The sequence below is a fragment of the Cariama cristata genome, unplaced genomic scaffold (genome assembly GCF_000690535.1).
Source record: "Cariama cristata isolate BGI_N322 unplaced genomic scaffold, ASM69053v1 scaffold33651, whole genome shotgun sequence".
Lineage (NCBI taxonomy): Eukaryota > Metazoa > Chordata > Aves > Cariamiformes > Cariamidae > Cariama > Cariama cristata.
Window position 1 is genome coordinate 16,360 of NW_009599262.1, and position 19,313 is coordinate 35,672.

Sequence of the window (19,313 nt, forward strand, 5' to 3'; positions counted from 1 at the left end):
CATGCAGTCACAGCAGCTGTAGTTTTGCCACAAAGCAAGGGCCAGGAAAAAGGCTGGAACTGTGCCTTAAGAGCTTAATGCAAAATCATGAAGTTGCAGCCTCAGGTTCCTGGGTCATTTGTCCCTGCAAATAGCCTGGATTTATAGCCCTGGTTAGGAAAGTCTCCTTGGCTGCAGCTTTGTGGCTGTCTTTAAAATGGGCCAAATGCAAACTCCTAGGTCCCAGAAGCACTGAGCTCTGAGGGAAGTCGGGAACCAGTTACAGTTTTCAGTGTAGGATGAGATCTAAATGGTTATTGAGAACTGGCCTTGAAATTGCAACCATATCATCTATTTATATCCTTACCAGAGCAAACCAGTGGGGCCACCGCACTGAGCTCAAGCTCCACCTCCCAGATTTCACCCTCCATCATCTGGAGAGTTTGTGAAATCTTCATCCGTAGAGGTTTTCAAAACAGCTGGGCAAGGCCTTGAGCAGCCTGATATGACTTTGGAGGTAGCCCTGCTTTGAGCAGGAGGTCGGACTAGAGACCTCCAGAGGTCCCCCCCAAAAGGTATTATTCTGTGACTCTGCCATCTTTCTGTGATGGCAGAGTCTTCTGTGACTCTGACATCTGCATTTCCATCAGGCTCTGCTAGATCACCACCAGACTGAACAACAAGCAGTCCCCGCATTGACCGATCCAGAAGTCAGGGAGTCTGAGTCAACCAGCTCTTCATGGTGTTGGCTGCTTTAGCTCAGGAGCTTGAGCAAAGCACAGAGCTGATCTGCGCGCAGTTGTCTGAGAGCACTGCTGACAGTCACTGCAAGAAAAACTCCTTGCCACCACGTCACACACTAGAATAAGCTGTACGTTGCAAAAGAAACTGGCCCAGATCTGGCAAGGATCCCAAGATGAAGACTGCAGGACATTTTCTCTTCTTCTCAGCAAAAAAAAACTGCATTCTCAGCAAGAACGAGCATGAAATACAAATCTCTGAGCTTTTTGTCCAAGTCATTACACAGCACCCATGCATACCTACAGTAAAAGTACAGATGACAGGGGCTGTCTTATCATTTCCACATGGCCCTTCAATCCACTAGACTGAAATTAGGTCAGTTGAAAGAATACCACAAATTCGTTTTGGATGAGACAGCCCAGGAACACACGGTGGGCTGAGGATCAGTGGTAGGACACAAAACACCTGAGTGAGTCCATCAGCCTATTTGCAAAGACGAGAGCTGAGCTCACAGGTCCTCTTGCAGAGCCCTCCTCTGGGGACACTTCTCCTTCAACCCAGAGGATGGGCAAGGGCTTCTTGGGGCTCGTCAAACCTGGAGACCTCGTCTATAAGGTACACGGGACATGGAGAAGCAAGAGTGGGAAATGTAGCTCACTGAGCCAACTCCCCAGCCCTGGCAATACAAGGTTGCTGCCATCTCATGGCTGGCTCTGGCCATGCAAAGGTTATGCGGGACATTTTTTCAGCTGGAAAATTTTGCATTGAGATAAAACCTTTCCTGGAAGTAAGCTTCAGCTGCAGTGAGCAGGGGGTAAACAGCAGTGCCAGTGGTTAGACCCCATGGGGCCATGGCACTTGGGTATCACAGCTTTGCTGTTCAGAGGACGCCTCCAACTTACCTTCTGCACATCCCCTGTTTGGGATGGCTCCACCCCAAGCCTTTTTCTGTCAGGCCACCACTTCCTTGTGCCCTGTAACCTAAGGAGACAGGAGACATCCCTGTTGCTGTCGAGAGACTTTGGATTTGCTATGCACATGCAGCAGTCAATATGCATGGCTATTCAGCCTGGCCTTTGTGATGGTCTGGTGATGGGAAGGGAGAAGATCTTCAGGGAAGAGAGACGTGCTGGGATCAGATGGATGTGGTCAGATGGATATGGTCTCTAGTACTGTTTCTTTGGGCATCTTTCATTGAGCTGTGGTGCTGATGTAGGGATTTGTACTGTGAATAAAGTACAAATGGAGGAGAACCACGTGGTCACTGTTTCTTCCCTTCAGCCTCTCTACAGAGCTCAGCAGTGTGCACAGACCTTGCAAGAAGAGTGTGAGCAGCTGTGGGATCTCCATAACTATCTTGAAGCTGCATTCCCCCAGGCAGGAGAAAGGCAGGAGAACAGTGTCCCAAAGAGACCCACCAGCAGAAAAACTTCTCCTGGCAGCTCACCAGAGACCATACTGAAGCAGGGAGCTGGCTGCACTGCCTTCAGCAGAGCTTTTGTAGGTGGTGTCTTGTGGACACTCACTTGAGGATCCCTCCTCCATCCTTGTGTCTAACCCTGGCAATAGGGTCCGACTTCCCCTTATCCCTCCTGGAATGCTCCGGGTTCTGCAGAAGCACAATTCACCAGGAAACATAGGAACAAGAAAAAAACTGCCAATTCATTTGGTATTTCCATGGTATTTTCTGCTTACTGCCAGGCTTTTCTCTTTGTGTGGTATGTATTGTGGCTCATGTCACAGAAACTGGAGTGAAATACTTCGGTAAATGAGTCCCCTTGAGAAGACTCGAGGCAATGAGGAGATGACTGCTCAGTGACCTGTGCGGAGTTTCCCGTAATGATAAGACTACAAAGGAATATTTATTTATCTAGATACTTATTCAGCTTTCATCTCTGGCAGTGTTTCTCAATCAGCCATTTCAAAATGTTTTGCCAACACTAATTAACCCTTGCAGCACCTTTGTGGTCGGGATCAGTATCCCCATGTCACAAACAGGGTGACTGAATGGAGAAGACAAGTAACCCCTTCACACCACAAACTGGATGACCAAGGCGTGGAGAAGACAAGTAAGCCCTTCAAGAAGGAAATGAAGGGAGCAAAGAAATAACAATATCCTGAAATCCCAATCGTATGTCCTAACAAAACCATGCCCTACAAGCCCACGAAACCTGTGGACATCCTGTTGGAAATATAAGAAGCAACCTGCCATTCTTATCATGCAAACTGCCTGTCTTTCTCAGCTGTATGCTGAGGAAGCACTGTCCAGACATTTAATAAGCCCCAAAAATTTGGTGCCCTGAAGCACCATTACACAATCCAGAAATCCCTAACAAGCTGCAGCACCGGTCAGCTGCACAGCCAATGCCACCAGGCAGATTTTCCCATGATGTTGCACATGCTATTTATTCCATTCATTAACCAAGTTAATGGTGGCTAAGAATAGAGCCCAGATGTCCTCCTGGCCTTAAAAACTTCTGCAAAGCCTAACTGGCTTATGGCATGTGTGGGACACGAACAATGAACCAAAGCTATGAAGGGCTTGCACGTTTCCAAGAATTCACAAAATTTCACTGCTTTTAAATACTCTCTGTTCCAGTTTGGGGAAATAAGTGTTTAGCAAGGATTGCAGAGAACAGAGCAATGGATATACAAATGTATCATTCATTGATATAGAGATTATGCCAGGCAGAGCCATATCTGCTCAAATGTCTTCGTTTTCTGTTATCTATCTCTGTGATGTTACCACTGCGGCAAATTCACAATTCTGTAATAAACTGGTATTTCTGAAGAAAGAAGCTTTGATATTATGCCTTTAGAAAAATGCATCTTAAGTACAATTTATTCCTGAATTATTTTTTTGGTAATGGAAATTATTCTATAGTCTCATTTTTTATACATACTCCCCAATACATTTGGGAAATTTCCCAAAACATACTAAAGATAGCACTATGGTTTTCTGCATCACTGCTAAAAATCAAAGCATTCATGTGCAGAATAAAGAGAAATTTCTTTCTGTATAAGCATTTTCCTTCTGTTGCCTGAATCCAGTCTCTTGATAATCAGCAATTACAGAAAAGAACTATAACAATCAAATGGGAGTTTGCACTTATAGAAAATCATGCTATTTATTGCATGAGTTATTCAGATGGAGAAAGCTGTTTGGAAACCTATCGGTAAATGAAAGAAACTGCTATTTCAGAAAGCTGAAGTTGTATTAATAGAGAGTCTAAAGAGTCTAGAGAAGAACACGATCCATTTGGAACTGATTTGGTCTTCTCGAAAACAGGAAAGAGTAAATATGGGGATTTAAGGATCTTTTCCTCTGTTAAAATGTATTACTTTTTTTCAGCTGATGTTTTATCAAATCATCTTTAGAACTATATGATATTTTGGACAGTGATATTTGGGTTTCTATAGCACTGTTGACTTGGGGAACCTCCAGTTAATGACAGTTCATTCACCCGTAAAACACATAGTCTCCAAACTATGACTGTTCAGACTTTACAAGCAGAAACTCAAGGCAGAGGCTACGAAATGATAAATTACAGTCATTTCCACAATCAGGGGCTCCAGCTCCCATTTCCTCAAACCACTGCTTTGCTTGCAGAGATGGGGTTAAATACCCGATTCCCAGGCCCTGTGGACTGAAATAATGAATAAAAAACCCCAGCAAGCCATGGAGGCCTCTTACACCACAGAAGTTTTCTTCTTTTTTCCATCCCGACGTCTGACTGGCACTTCAGTGAGCTGCCTGCTCAGGAGACCTACTGATGTGCCTACACTGCAGCCAGGCAGGTGGTTTTTGGGAAGCCTCCCTTGGTGGCTGGGCTCCGGGAGGACCCACCTGGCTCGGCCCCGCTCCATCGGGGCAGGGACACTTGTCCTGGCTGCAGGGGACTCAGGCCTAATGCCAGAAGGGAGCCGTGCATCCCTCCCATCTGTGTGGGTTGGATGCTGCCCGGCAACGGGAGCGCAGGTTTCCATGGCAGAGCAAACAAGAGACGGGCGAAAGCCTGGGGCTGAGCTGAGCTGCACTGCGGCCGCGTCCACATCCACGTCCACATCTGATCACAGCTCCCCCCATGGAGAAGAGCCTGGAGGAGCTCTCCTTTGGGTGAGAAACCAAAAAACAAAGGGGTAAAGGCAATCACTGCAATTTCTTTTCTGTTTTTAACATCAGATACAGTGTCCCACTCGGACAAGAGGAGGTGCTGGTGTGTGTCACCAGGAAATCACACACACTAACCACCTCCTTCTCCGTGGGTGAGTGGGGGGAGATGTGTTGGGAAGTGGGACACATCTGTCCCTGGAAGAGTTGCTCTGTAGCTCAAAACTTGGAGCGTTTTCCCAGCGAGCGTAACGAGCCCTCACTGCAAGTGAAGGGATCATTTAAATTGTTCGAGTGTATAAAACATACACTCATCCAGTGCTCTGAGAACATGGTAGATGGATTTTATTGTATTACTTTTTAGAACTGTTTGTATGTTTACTTTGGCATGTTTTTTTCTGTGCAGCAGCTTGATGCTAGGGAAAAGAACTGAATAAATGCTTCGGTAAATTAAAACTATGAATGCCTTATCTATTGATTCATGTACTAGTGGCCACCAGTATGTAGCTACTGAAACATAAAAATGTCAGAGGCAGTGAAATATATGCCAAATGATTCTAGCAACAAGGCAATTTTTTAGTTGCATTATTGAGCTTAATAATTATAATGAGCACAACTAGTGCTTCCACAGCTTTTGGCATTATTTCCAAAATGATGTGCAAACAATCTATTAAAAAAAACCCCAACAACCTCAAACAAAAAATACCTTGATAAAATGAATAATTTTAAGTTAATCTTAGAAACAGATTCCTATATTTGGCTAAAATTATATTATAAAGCACTTTTTATCTCAGAGGGTTGCACTGACAATTATTTTCCACGTGCCAGTATCCTCTGTCTTGTCCTGCTTTTCAGTCCCATTCCCTGTAGCATGATTTTAAATCAACCACATGAACAAGAAGATTTTTAGGAGAAAGGTTTTAGATTACAGTAGTCAAGGTGTGCACTACAAGGCCTGAACATCCAGGTGTTTACTGCAACTGCTCTGCATATTTCACAAAGTGTATTCAACTGAATGCTATGGCATTTGACTGCCTTCCTATCCCTGCCCTGATGGGTTTTTCTCCGAAACTCACATCATCATCAGGGGTTATGTTGTTCCAGGATGCAGTTGAGGGACCCCTAGACAAAAATATCCCATTAAGTTATACAAAGTTCAGAGAGACGTGAAGTCTTAAGTAAGTGAATAGTCATGGAGGCTCTTGAAAAAGTATTTCAAGAACCAAAAAGGAGAGAGAAAACATTTGGGATGTATTCAAACAGCCTAAATTCTACCTCAGCCTTGGTGTCTCATCAACAGTGAAAGTCTGACACCTCCAAAGAATAAGATACTAATTGGGCAGCTGCAGAAACGCAGCCAATAGGAAACACAAAGCACCAAGGACGTACATGGAAATTAGGGCAGATGAGTTTAGCTCAAAATACACAAAAACTGGAGGCTCTTCAGAGCAAAAAACGGTGCTCTAAAATAGCCCTAAAACTAATGCAAGTGGAAGAGGATATTTTCTGCTCTATCTTATACCAGTGCAGATCAGGAATGGTCCCAGCAGCAGAATTGCATCAATTGAACTAACACCTCACTGGACCCAGCTTGCTGCCTTTGTTGAATAAAGGATGACTTTAAAAATGGTCTATCTGTTCTTTATAAGTGAGATCATTACAATTATGCGTTTTCCCCTAAGGCCCATAGCAAAGACTACAAAAAGAGACTGGCTTCAAAGAAACAAAAAATTAACCTTCAACAGTTTGCCAGCCTAAAATTAAACACGACAGAGTTCCCTACAGCATGTCTGTGCTGTCCAGCAGTCATTCAGCCTTATTGCAAGAAATCCACACTGCTGAAGCAATTACTGGTAAGAGGTTTAGGGAGTAAAAATGTTGCTCCTGAACTAGCAATAGGAGGATGAAAAAGTATAGGTGTGGATCAGAGCTGGAGATGTGGCTGGAACAAGAGGCAAAGGGCCTGAGTTGCTTGTTATCTCCAAATTGTTTTGTCTTTGCTTTCCCATCAGCATGTGTGTAAGGAGGATTGTTTTTTACACAGATTTCACATAAGCCAGGGATGAACATCTCCTTTTTGTGGTCAGAACACAAATATTTTCCATTTCACTCAAGGTTTTTGTTATTTTCTACAGACACAAGAGGCTCAGTGGTTAAGATCCAGAAAGCCTGTAGGCTCATCATGGCTGTAAAACGTACTACATCAGTTACTGGCAGGTCCCAACTGATTGATTCGTTTATGGTTTTCCGTGGGCCAGAGTCAAAGATGCTGTCTCCACATACAAAGTCAACATCTAAAAGTCTCTCTTCCAAACCTGGAATGAAAACCCAGCTTGTGCTGTCAGGTAAGGTTATGATGCTCCAGCACCTTTTCGTTGTTAGGTCAAAGGAGAGGCCTGTATTCAGACTCTTCTGCACATGATCAGACGAGATGGGTAAAATAGCTCCAGACTTACAAAAATCCCTGTCTGAAATCCTGAGTCGATCGGCAGATATAGTCAAGTAACATAAATAATACAGAGGTCTCAGTTATATCACTGGCTTCTTATAAGCCCTATCCAGCTCCCTGCTCTTGATTCAGCATTGTTAGACATTTGCAGCTGTGAGCACAGCTGCCCACCCTTCAGGTGTGATGCAGCAGATCGGAGTCCCTTTGCACTGGGTCCTGATATTCTGCCTCGTGCCTTCTACATCCGCATCTATTTTCTGCAGAAAGCCCAGAAGAAGATGAAGAAAACCCAATGAGAAATCCATTTACAATTCCTCCAGATATCGATATTTTCTCAATAAGGGACAAGGAAAGAAAAAGGGCTAAGGAGGTATGTATACATGCTTTAGGCCAATGTATATACAAGCAGTTCACTAGGGCAGGCAACCAACCAATAATACCAAAATTTAGTGCATGAGAAAAATAATAGCTGCCAAATTCAGCTAAGATTCCCTCAGATCAGCTTCAAGTCCACTGAAGTCCACGTGAGGGATTAACTTTACCAAGAGCAGATCTGAGCCCAGGCTTGCTGGTTGTTAGTGCAAAATTTGGGTATTGTCACTTTGTTTACTTACTTCAAGGTAGATTTACCATTCATTCCTGTTCCTGGAGAAGATACCTGCCAGTGCTGTTAGCACTGATTTCTACACAAAGCTTTGGTGCAAGATCTCTTGATTTCCACTTCAACAGGCTCAGCTTCCTTCTTGGGAAGCTGTATTCCAATGTTTGGTGTGACCTTCTTCTGAACTGCCAACAAAATTAATGCCTAGGAAGAAAGATGACATGGGTTTCATGTCTTAGGTTTCTCTCCATAAGACAGGGAATTGACCAGACCAGAGAGCTGGGTGTTAGGAATATCTCTTTCTTTCTCATTTCTGCAGTGGCCTTTCCTTAGGGCATGCAATCCAAAGGGGGTAGGAAGTCATGGAGAGGCTGTCATATCGCTGAGAGCTCTGATTGTTGCACGCAGTTGTAGAAGCCAGACAGTAGTGTGGAAGCAAGAGGTCTTTGTTTCTAAATGACAAAGGGAAGGCTCCAAACAAGCTTAAGCAAGCCTCCTCACCTCACACTGATGACTGATAGAGTCTGGTTTTTGCTTGGGTTGAAGCTCACTATATAAGTATGGGGAAGGACTTAGAAAGAGGTGCACTAACGATGTCTGCAGAGTGATGTCCTCAGCCTAACCCATGCCCAAACTGTGCAGATAGCAATGAATTACACTTCAGCCCATGTGAAAGCATGGAGCATGAACAACCTCTTACCCTGCAGAAAGCTCTGGAGTGGGTTTCAATAAATCCTCTCAATCTGAACTTGAAGGTTTACATGCCTTTGTGAAAGTTGGATTGAGTCAGTATTGAGCATGGGCTGTCCAGTTCCCTTTTACTAGGGGACTTGAAGGATGAATCTCTGAAAATTTCCCTTCTCTCCCACGAATAATCCAGGAAGGAAAAATGAGGACACTGAATAGGTACAAACTGGCACAGCTGGTGGCTGGATGCAGAATACAAATCAACAAACTAATGAGAACAAATGCTAAGAAATGAAGTGTTACAGTTGCCTCAAGAGAGAATATCATTGAGATTAGTCAGATAAACCAGGCAAACATGCATCAGCAGGGTATCAGTAGCCTGCAAATTTCTAGACTGTGAATAACCACTCAAGTCTTTAAAGCCCACAGCAAGCAAAGCATATAATCAAACTGTCCACATAACTGACTTCACACAGGAACGTGAAAGGATGAAGACCATGAAAGTACATGAGAAAATGACTCACTCCACTAAAATAAAAGCAAAGCAAAAAGGGTTCAGGAAAGCTCTGCAAAAGGAGGAAGAAGAGGAGGCCAGAAAACAGGCAACAAATGAAGAGAGACTGAAAACTCCTCAGCAGAGACTTTCATGGCAGACAGCCATTAAAAAAGGTAGGGAACGGTTACTGTCTTTGTAGTGGTACTGCTCAGCTGGGTAACAGCCTAAAGTGAAAATCAAAGAGGGGATGGGAGTAGCAGTTAGCTCTAGCTGACTTTGGTGAGTTCTTGCAGACACAATAGTTATATGATGCATCTTGCCAACCTCTGTGTGGCTGGGCCATCTCTGGCTCATGCATTTACATACGGAGTGTGTGTCACCCCCACCGCAGTAGCCTGGGTTCCACCATCCCCTGTGACCTTCACAGTAGCTGGGAGTGCTCAGAATTAGCTGGGAGCCAGCTGAGAGTTTGCAGGACCTTGTGTCATGGAGTGTCATGGAGACATTTCTACTAAGCTGACCTAAAGTTGGATTTTAGTGGTTGTGGGACTAAATTTTCTGCCTCTGACATGAGGATTAGCTTTGACATTAATGTCTAGAGGACATTGACCTTTGTAAGGAGCAGATTCTCCACTCCATTCTACTTGGTTTTACTCCACAAAAGCTGATATGAAACTGATCCTCAACAAGGTCAAAACTATAACAAAATAATCAGTGTTGCTGGCTCCAATATCAGCCACATCCATGCTCACTGCAGCCTACATATTCACTGTGTTTTTCCCCCTCTAGTCTGATCAATTTTATATCCTAATTTCAGGTTACACATTAGAAAAGGAGACCTTCCATGACTACATAAATGACAGAAGAGAGATATTTTTACTTGAGGTACTTGGCTGTAAGAACGTTACTTTCTGTTCATTTAATTATTCTTCCTTGTGTTGCTTTGGTTTGGTTTTTTTTCCTCGAGATCCATTGCCTAGAGGTCATACCAAGGAGGCACACACGCATCAGACCTCATGAACTGATTGTCCAAGTCCTGTGTTAAAGACACTCATAATCTACAGCCCAGCAATCCCCAACCAGAAAAGAAAGGAACATAGGTCATTCGCACCATCCAGTAGCAGCCATGCAACGATTTCATTTGTGAGATGCACAGATACACTGACCTTTTGGCTCCTGCTGTCCTATACATAAATTATAGCTGGGAGCCATTCTGAACTCAAACTAAGGGAGCTGTGCTGCAATATCCCCATTATTCACCTCTATTATTGTGCTGTAACACAACTGAATCAATCTTTGTCAACCAGGAGTTAATGCAGTGCTGGGAATTCTGGATTCTGTCTTTAACGTCACTGCTTATTCACTATGTTACTTCTGAAATATCTCCTGGCCTCTATGCACTTAGTTTGCACTAAGACACATATCTTGGCTTGAAATCCTCACCCCCTCCCAACAACAACTGTGAGGTAATAAGGTAGCCAAGAACAAAGCTAAACCAACATACGTTTAAAATCAACCAACTGATGTGACTGTGTTGCCTTTTGGGTTCATTTCAGTATACCATCGCAATAAAGCGAGACGAGATTCAACGGATGGAGAACATAGCAAAGAATGAGGAAAGAAAACTGGAAAAGGCTGAATACTACCTGGAGAAGGATGCTGCCATGTTTAATGAGTTCCTGAAGGAAAACCATAAAAACTCTATTCAAGCCATGAAAATGTAATGGAAGTTGAGGGAACCACCCATGTGCTCTTTTTGTGCTGGACACAGGAGGCCTTTTGCTTGATCGTCCTGCAGGGTTTTGGCTAGAAAATGCTCTATGTCTGAGTTTGCCCAGAGTTACAGTCCTGGTGGTACTTTCTCCCCATACATTCAATGAGAGAAAAAGAACAATAGCTGAGGAATCCCCTCATTGCAAAAGCCTTTGATTTGGCTGCAGCAAGGAACCTGCTGTTGACCGCACCGTTTCCATTCTTCTCACAACAACCTTATGAGAAGATGATGCTTCTGCCCAACCTTCACAGCAGGAACAGTCCCCTAAGTGGAGGAAGTTGAGCACTTTGGCCCATTACAGGTATCACAAGGGCAGAGCAGCAACTGATGCTCAGCACCAGCCAAATTAGGGAGGCGTTATCCTGGAAGCCTCACTGGGACCCCATACTTTCTTTGCCAAGACAAGCAGGGCCTTCAGGCAGGAGCCAAGCATCTCCTGGGATACATCTATAAGAGAGATTTCTAGTGCTCCCCTTCCATATCTTTTTCTTTGTTTTATATGCATCTCAATTCACTGCCCACCTACTGCTAAATTGTTTTATGGCTTATGTTTATGCATTCTTCCCTAGTGCTGAGAAAGAAACCAAGGCAAAGACAAAGAAAATAATGGAGATCCAGGCAATCACTTCCCAAATAGAGAACCTCCAGAGGTAATGGTTGCACGCTATTCCTGCCTAGCCTTTAGCCCCTACAGCACTATACCTTCACAGCCCTTGGGAAAAAAGGGAATTGGGGAAAAAGATTTCTAAAACTGTTCAATTTTAAGAGTCAAAATGTTTCAGTTTTTGTTTTCCAGATGCTGGCTTTGTTTCTAAAACAACTCAACTAGTTTTTTAATTAAATTTTTAAAAGGTATAAATATTCCAAAACCAAAATTAAATGCCTAGTCTCAAATTAAAAACCAAACAAAACTAAGTAATGCATTTTAATGGTGACCTGAGGAAAGCCAAAAAAAAGGAAAAAAAATATAATTCCCATTATGAGTTGAGCTGGCAAGATTTCTCATTCATTTTCAAGTAAAAAATCCCAAATTAGCAAGCCCAGCGCCATAGCAGGGGTCTGGCCACAGAGATGTGATCAGACAGCTTCCACATGAGGAACCACAGAGAGCACGCAGGGCAGGTTTCCATTTGGTTTTGCATGTTCATGAAGACATGTGCCCTCTTGTCCCTTCTCTGGGTGAAGCTGAATATCAAGAGTTAGAAAGAACCTGTTCAAACAGGGACTTTCCTCCCTGCTAACAAACTCTCTCCACTTCTCTCAATCCAGTGATATATCCAGATTAAAGTACACTCTGCAGGAGTACAAGATGTACAGGGACTTCCTCTATCAACTGTCTCCAAAAGAGTGGCAGGAGGAACATGGGAAAAAGCACACAAAGGAAAAGGATTTGAAAACAGCATCCAAACCTAATGAAGAAACCACCTGGCTTCCCACCACCGCAGAGGAGGGTGAGTGTCAGGGAAGAGCTGCCCACTCCCCACTGGGATAGCCCCATGCTCTATATGTACATCTCTTCTTGTCTCCAGGCCAGCATCTGACAGCTAGGATAAACGCTGCCAGTCCCTACAGTACCAGTTATATAGATGTGCCAAGTTCCCTGCTGTCTTCAAAAAGTTTGGATTTCACGTCCGTACATGAGATCAGGCCACAGCTCAAAAACTTCCAGAAGCCCCTATCAACAAGAAAACTGTAAGTACAAGACAATGCAAACAACAGACTTAAGTACTATAGAGAGCACTCTATACTGGGAGTCAGTAGAGAGGAAACCTACTCCTCACCTTCGCTGTGAGCATACTGAGAGCTGGGTCTTTTTAGAACAAATCAAAATACCAGCAGAAAACCATCAGGTGTGCAAGTCAGTACCTATGTACCTACTCCAACAGAGCTCCATCCACAAATTGTCTGCTGAGAGCCTTGCCCAGAGAATTTGGGCCTTGAGGTAACCCCAAGAGGAATCGTAAACCTTGAGCATTTGCCCTGGAGCAAAGCTTCTCTGTGGCCTATTTGTGGCTGAGATACTGGTTCCCGCTGTTGGTCACAGCTGCCATGCAAATAGCTGCCCATTGTTCTGCCATTAATGAAGACACAAGGTTATTGCAGACCCACACCGCATTGACTGTCTACTTTCAGAAAGAGCCAGAGGGTGCTGGGATGCAGGCAGAGTAGCGCTGCTGTCAGGTAGGCAGGGCCAGCCTGAGAAGAGGCCAGGCAGGTGGGAGGATGAGACAAGTATGACCAGCTCCAGCTTCTTGAGCCAAAGAAAGCAATTGCCTGGCAAAGCAAAGCATGAGTGGCCGGTGAGTCTCCTAAGGCCAAAAAACCTGGCTATCAGTAGAGTTTGAAGTAAGTCATTACTTGCCGGGCCATTTCCTCTGCCTCCACTCAGAGCATTGCAGGTGCCAGGTTCTCCCAAGCAGGGCTGCTCCATGCCACTCCTCATGAAACTACTACAATTACTGGGCTGCTGCCACATGGCAGGAAGGATGTGGACACAAGAGGAGCTGGCACTAAGGTGACGCAAATGGAGGTTTTTCACCCCTCCACGGCACAGGGTGACAGGTGCAAGTGAAGCAGGCTCTGCTGCCAGCATCAGTCAGGCACCTCTTGCCTTGCTCTGCCAGATCTTGTGCTGGCTTGTCCCTGGGCTGAGAAGGGAAGAAAGAGGCCACACTGCTGATTAATGGTAGTTGGCTGTGCAGAGGAAGAAGCACTCAACAACCTTCTCCCAGGGCAGGTAAAAACTGCAGACTCCCATGGTGGCTACACCGTGTTGGTTAGGAACAGTACCACATCCCACACAGAGCACAAGGCTTTCTCTACACTTCTTGTGCTGCTCCCTGAGCCTTTTACCTCTGCCTTCTCATTGCCCAAGAGCCAAAGCCTCCCACCAAGTTTAAAGGCATTTGGATCGACGCACTCAGTTCAGACTCATGCGTCATGTCCCGACCCTGCTGAGCAGCAGAGCCCAGAGCAGCTCAAAAGGCAGCTTGCTTGTGGGCAGACATAGCTCCCACGCTGCATGTTGGTGTGACCCCTGGCTCCTACCGACCCCCAAATAGCCCACAGCTATGGGGGGACCAAACGTGTGAAGGTGCAAAGGACTGTTCAGGTGCGAATAGTGACAGAAACAACAACAGTGTTCAGAATTCACTAACAAAGTCTCCTTCAAGCTATCATTTCTCTAAGGGCCTGATACACAAAATGCTTTTTCAGAAGTTTGTTGGAGGATGCAGAAAGCGAAACCTGCTCAGATGAAGATGAGGTCAGAAGTCTTGTGCCGATATATTTACACTTTCTGTTTGTCCTGTGTCATTGATGTTATTAATTTCTCTCACCTTCTAACGATTCATTATAGTATTAAGGAGTTACTGTAGCCACTGATTATTAATGTCTGTTTATACATTCCTAAATGTTCATGTTTTAGCAACACATATTATAAATACCTTAGTTTACCTTTGCTCTTCCACTTTCCAAAAATCTCAAAGCTTGCCATCCCCCAATAAGATATGACATCATATAATGGGAGATTTTGAAATTAGTGAAGTTATTGTTTTATGTCCAAAATTGAAGTTTTCCCACCCCCAGATGTTTGCACTTTTTACTCCACTAAATTGTTTTGGGGGTGAGCTACTGAGGCAGTGTAAAGCTACACACATGGCAGGAGGGTGGGAGACATTTGTACGTGGACAGTCACGGACCTCTCTCCATGGGAGCGCATTTGAACAGCCAGGGCTGGTGCAGACCAACCTCCATGTAGTTCAGTGGAAAAGAAGCGAGGAGGACAAAAACTCATTGCATGTGTTTTCCACTTCAGGAGCCTGAATTATATTTTACTGATCCCAAACAACTGCTGTCTATTTTCATGGAGATGGAGGAAGAGAACTGGTCCTTCATCCAGAATTCCCAGATCGAGGAAAGCTTGGACAAGGTCCAACAGACTTTCATCACCACACATGAAAGCACGTAAGTGTGATCCTGCAAGTGGTGAGAAGGGGTCCCTGTGCCCCAGCTTTCAAACATAAGTGACCCCCTCTTTTTCCCCCACTAGCACCTCACCATCAGGCTGCATGCTGCAGATCACACGTAATGCTGTTCACGCAGCACACAACAAAGAGTCTCTTTCTCATACCTCAGAGCCCAGCTGCAGCCCATCCAACTCACCATCTTGTGAGCTCCTAGGAAAGTGTCCCATCTGCGTAATTTAGGAGATAGGACTTGAGCTTCAGATCAGTTCCTTAGTCCTCAAGGCACAGGCTGGGGAACTGATGCATTTACCATCCTGGAGTGGACGTAAGGCAGAAGTATCACGTAATTCCCATGAAGAAAGATCAAAGGAAGCAACAAGGCAGGTCCTGGAGTGATCCAGACCAACACCTATTCCAACTCAATGCAAACCCTTCCTAGAGGAAGCCAGCAGGGAGCTCAAATGTGATTTCAATATAGTATTTCAATGGCAGGTAGATACACATATTCCCATTTAAAGTGTAGTTTGTCCCCTTGTGAAAGTTTTTAAAGGTAATCTGCTTCCCCCACTGACTTATTAAATATCTTGAACGTTTAGCTATGGTACTTCTCCCTCCCCCACACCAGCACAGTAACCTTTATTCCAGCAAAATGCCAAGTTCCCCCTGCTCTCAGAGCTGTGGGTGCAAGCTGCCCAGAACTGGCACGAAGTGTTACCTCCATCTGCCGGCAGCAGGAGGGACCGTCCCAGCTGGAGAGCAGCAGAGGAGTCCTGGGTGTCAGAGATGCCCTTGCAAAATACCTCTTTTCTCTTCTGGCCTAGGGAGAAGAAGTTAGCAGAGCTGAAACAGCAGGTAGTCACCCTCAAATCCTCCATCGCCAAGGAAGAAGAGAGAGAAGCAGATCTGAAGCTCAAAGTTCAGCTATTTTCCTCTGGAGACTGCAAAGCTGATGAACAGGTACAGTCTGAGATCAAGTGGGGGTGGCACATGCATAAACGGTTCCTCTCCAGCAGCCGTATTTACCCTGGGAAAAAAGCAGACAGTGGGTTGCACTGGGGGGGACCAGCACTGTTTCTCAGCAATGGAGCTATAGCAAGGGCAGGTTGGGGCACTGCTGAGGCAGCAAACTGGAGTAAATGTGTCTGCTCTGTGCAGTTGCTACGAGGTAGGAGTAGGGCTCGCAGAGGCAACTGGGCAGCTGCAACCTGTCCCAGGCCGCAGCAAAGCTGGGAAGATGAGACCAACAGAAGAATGGCTCAATACAGCCATCTATTCCAGACACTGGTCCTAAGCAAACCGGGAAAAAAGAAACTGAGCCTTGTTGAGGGAACTAAAGTGTACTGATTTCCTTTGCTTTTTGAGGGATGTTGTGGTTCTACTGGGCAGAACCCAGCCGTGCCTCTCACCATATCTCCTCTCATCTCTAGGAGAAAATACTCACAGACCTGCACAAGAAGGTGCTGGATGTCTATTGCCACTGCACTGGAGAAAATGGAGCAAACCTGCAGACAGTGCAGATGCTAAACGTGATAGAAAAACAGCTCATTGATTTACTGGACAACCTGGAGAGAATCCCACCAGAGAAGATAGAACAGGCTACAAAAGCCAAAAAAAGGGAACGGAGGCTAAAGTAAGACAAGACCCTCTTATGGAAATGGGGACTCTATTTTTAAATGGCAAAACCACTGGAAGAGTCAAATTTGTCAGATCAGCTTAGGAAACTGTAACAGCAATCTGAAAGCCCATGTGACCAATCCATCCCATTTTACTTCTGTAAGGGTTTCACATTCATAGTACTTGCACCTCCCAATCAGTGAGCAGCAGCCCACAGCTGCATTAGAAAAGACCTGGCAGCTACACTAGAAAAGGGCAAAATCTGGAAGAACAAACAAACAAAAAAACCAAAACCAAACAAACACCAACAACAGATTCAGTTATGAAAATCGTCATTTGAAGAAGAAAATTTGCATTAACAGTAGTTATTTAACACACTCAAAGTCTGACATGCCCTGATATTTTGTCAAGCTTGAATAGGTACATAAGGGCATTTGTCAGCAATGCCAGCTTTCAGATGTTTCTTCTACAAAACTCTTAAGTTTCACTTTTGTTATTACATTCAATAGTAGCCAATTAACACAATAAATTAGGTTCTGAGATGAGACACATTCCTTTTGGCTCAGTTATGCACATGAAATTTCTCCTCACAAATAGCAAAGATGCAAACAGGACAGCTGATTGTATCTGGCCATCCTCAGGTGAACCAGATCCAGCAGAGAAAATGGTGTGAGGATTTAAAGCCAGAACAATGACATTTCCCTTCTACTTAGACTCTTTCTCTGCATCTGTCTTCACCTTTGTAGTAGAAAAGGCCTGATGCTTCTTCCTGACGTTCTGTGAATGGTTTTGCACTCTTAACTCACAAAAGAAATAAGACAGATATTTATTCTACTCTGGGGGTGGAGGAGAAGAATTCAGGAAGGAACCTGACCCCCCTCCCAAACAAAAAGCAAAACCAATCAACCAAAAAAAACCTTCAAAGAACACTTAAAATTTTCCTGAAGATCACAAGGTTAAGAATTCATTTTCTCTCCGCTGTGTGCCATAGCTTGAGCCCATTTCCCTTCCAGTGCTTCATTCCCATAGGAAATTGGAGCCAGTTAACAGTACCGGCCTCCACTGTGCCCATTTAGGCAAAGCATAGCTCCCTGAACGTAAAATCCTCCTACTCACATCTGTACCTTACAGACTTGGTTGTTCTGGTGAGAACTTAAGACACAATAAGTGTCATTCACCCACAAAGCTGGTGAGCATCCTGGCCAACTGTAGAGCACGTCACCTGCTGCAGGTGGTACAGAGCATGACTGTAACAGAGAACAACTGCCTGACATCTCCATTTGCAAAGCTTGACATGCTTTTTCCACTCCTTACTCCAGAAAGAGTAGGATCAACTGCAGTGTTTTCCTCTTACCACCTTCACAGCAACACACTCCAGCATCGGCTACACCCAAACTCCTGTGCTCCAGCAGTCTTACATTGTTAGATGTAAGATGTAACGTTAGGTGTTGATGCTGCGTGTCAAAAGCATACTCTGTGTAGCTGCACACCACATTCAACCCATCCTTTATTTGCTTCCTTCAAAAGGCTCAGAGAGGAAAAGCTGAAACGAGAGAAGCAGCAGCATGAGGAAAGATTGCAAAGGGCCTTGGAAAGATCGCAGGCAACTATAAAAAAGAAGGTAAGTGCAGTAATCCATAGGAACACCTTGCCTCAACAGCCCACTTCAGAGAGGCTGGGGGTACTTGATCAAGCGTTCAAGGGAAGAGTGTTACCAGAGGCCTCCACAGCTGGGTGGGGATGGCACCCATACTCGAGTGCAGTCCAATTTAGAGGACTGAGGTAACTTAAGCAACTGCTGGGAAGTCAGTTATACTGCGAGTTGTTCCAGCTCGGTGTCCTTCCACTGTCCTCCTCCTGTCCTTCTGTCTTGACCACATGGCCCCCTCCATTACTTGCCAATTTTCTCAGTAAGCTCATTTCAACTTGTTAACTTGGCAGTATTTAAAAAAAGCATGAAAATCAGCAACTGAGGAGCCGGGCAGCAGCAACACACTCCCGACAACCAACAGCAGCAAGGCCCTAGATCAGCTCAGCCATACCACCAAACCCACACCTTTTCTGGCATGTTCCGCATTACGCCAGCCTGAGCTTTTGCCCCTCGGGAGGCACAGTGCGGAGCTTCAGGCCACAGCTCCCACTGCACATTTCACATCACATGTCACGACAGTGACGATATCCTAGGTCTCAGTCACACACTGAGCCGGTGACAGCATGGGCAACTGAGAACAGGCGCCATGAGTCCCTGCCCCTCTTCCCAAGATAAAATAAGAGGGTTCTGCAGGCTCCCTCAGGTATTTTTTCAGACTTCCCACTTCCCTTCCTCTTAAGATACCACAAAACAAGGCTTTAGTCAGAAACCAGTTACAGGTGCAATAGTACGTTGTAGAAGCTGAAGCACATGCACGGCCTTCAGGTGCTTGACATTAATTTTCTAATAGAAAAAATACACTTAATAGACACACTACATAGAAAACAATCAAGGTGCCACAGGCCCTCGCAGCAGGAGAGCCTGGCAGCACGAAGCAGCTTTAGCTGGGTGGTTCAGACACACCACTCCAACACAGCACTGATGCACACACCTCTTCTTCCTCTGCAGAGCGGCAGGAGGCCGATGTTTCGTTCAAACCTACCTGCCAGGAAGGAGAAGAAAAAGCAGAGACAACAAGAAACGGAGGAGAACGAAGAACAACTCTATTATTTCACTTGACAGCACAGCGTTAACTACGGCATGCAGGGCTGATGCTGCTCTAGAAAAAGTTTTTCATAAATCTACATTGTTAGTCTTTGCTTAGTTGATGAACTTCATGGTCCCGTGAAATTCCCTTCTTCTCCTACCCCAAGATCTTCTCCTATCCTAAGATCCCAGGGAAAGTTGCTGTGTCAGGCAACC

At 44.9% G+C, this 19,313-nt stretch overlaps 1 protein-coding gene across 1 annotated transcript; it reads left to right on the plus strand.

Annotated features, from left to right (window-relative positions):
* Window positions 1-6,617: 6,617 nt before the first annotated feature.
* On the plus strand, window positions 6,618-19,130 carry CCDC37 (coiled-coil domain containing 37). Its single transcript, XM_009709620.1, has 15 exons — window positions 6,618-6,684; window positions 7,090-7,176; window positions 7,544-7,650; window positions 9,045-9,237; window positions 9,882-9,949; window positions 10,621-10,784; window positions 11,408-11,488; window positions 12,108-12,293; window positions 12,417-12,530; window positions 14,058-14,103; window positions 14,656-14,804; window positions 15,628-15,763; window positions 16,234-16,436; window positions 17,948-18,041; window positions 19,020-19,130. The coding sequence occupies exons 1-15, from the start codon at window positions 6,618-6,620 to the stop codon at window positions 19,128-19,130; spliced, it is 1,806 nt and encodes a 601-aa protein (XP_009707922.1).
* The last annotated feature ends 183 nt before the right edge of the window (window positions 19,131-19,313 follow it).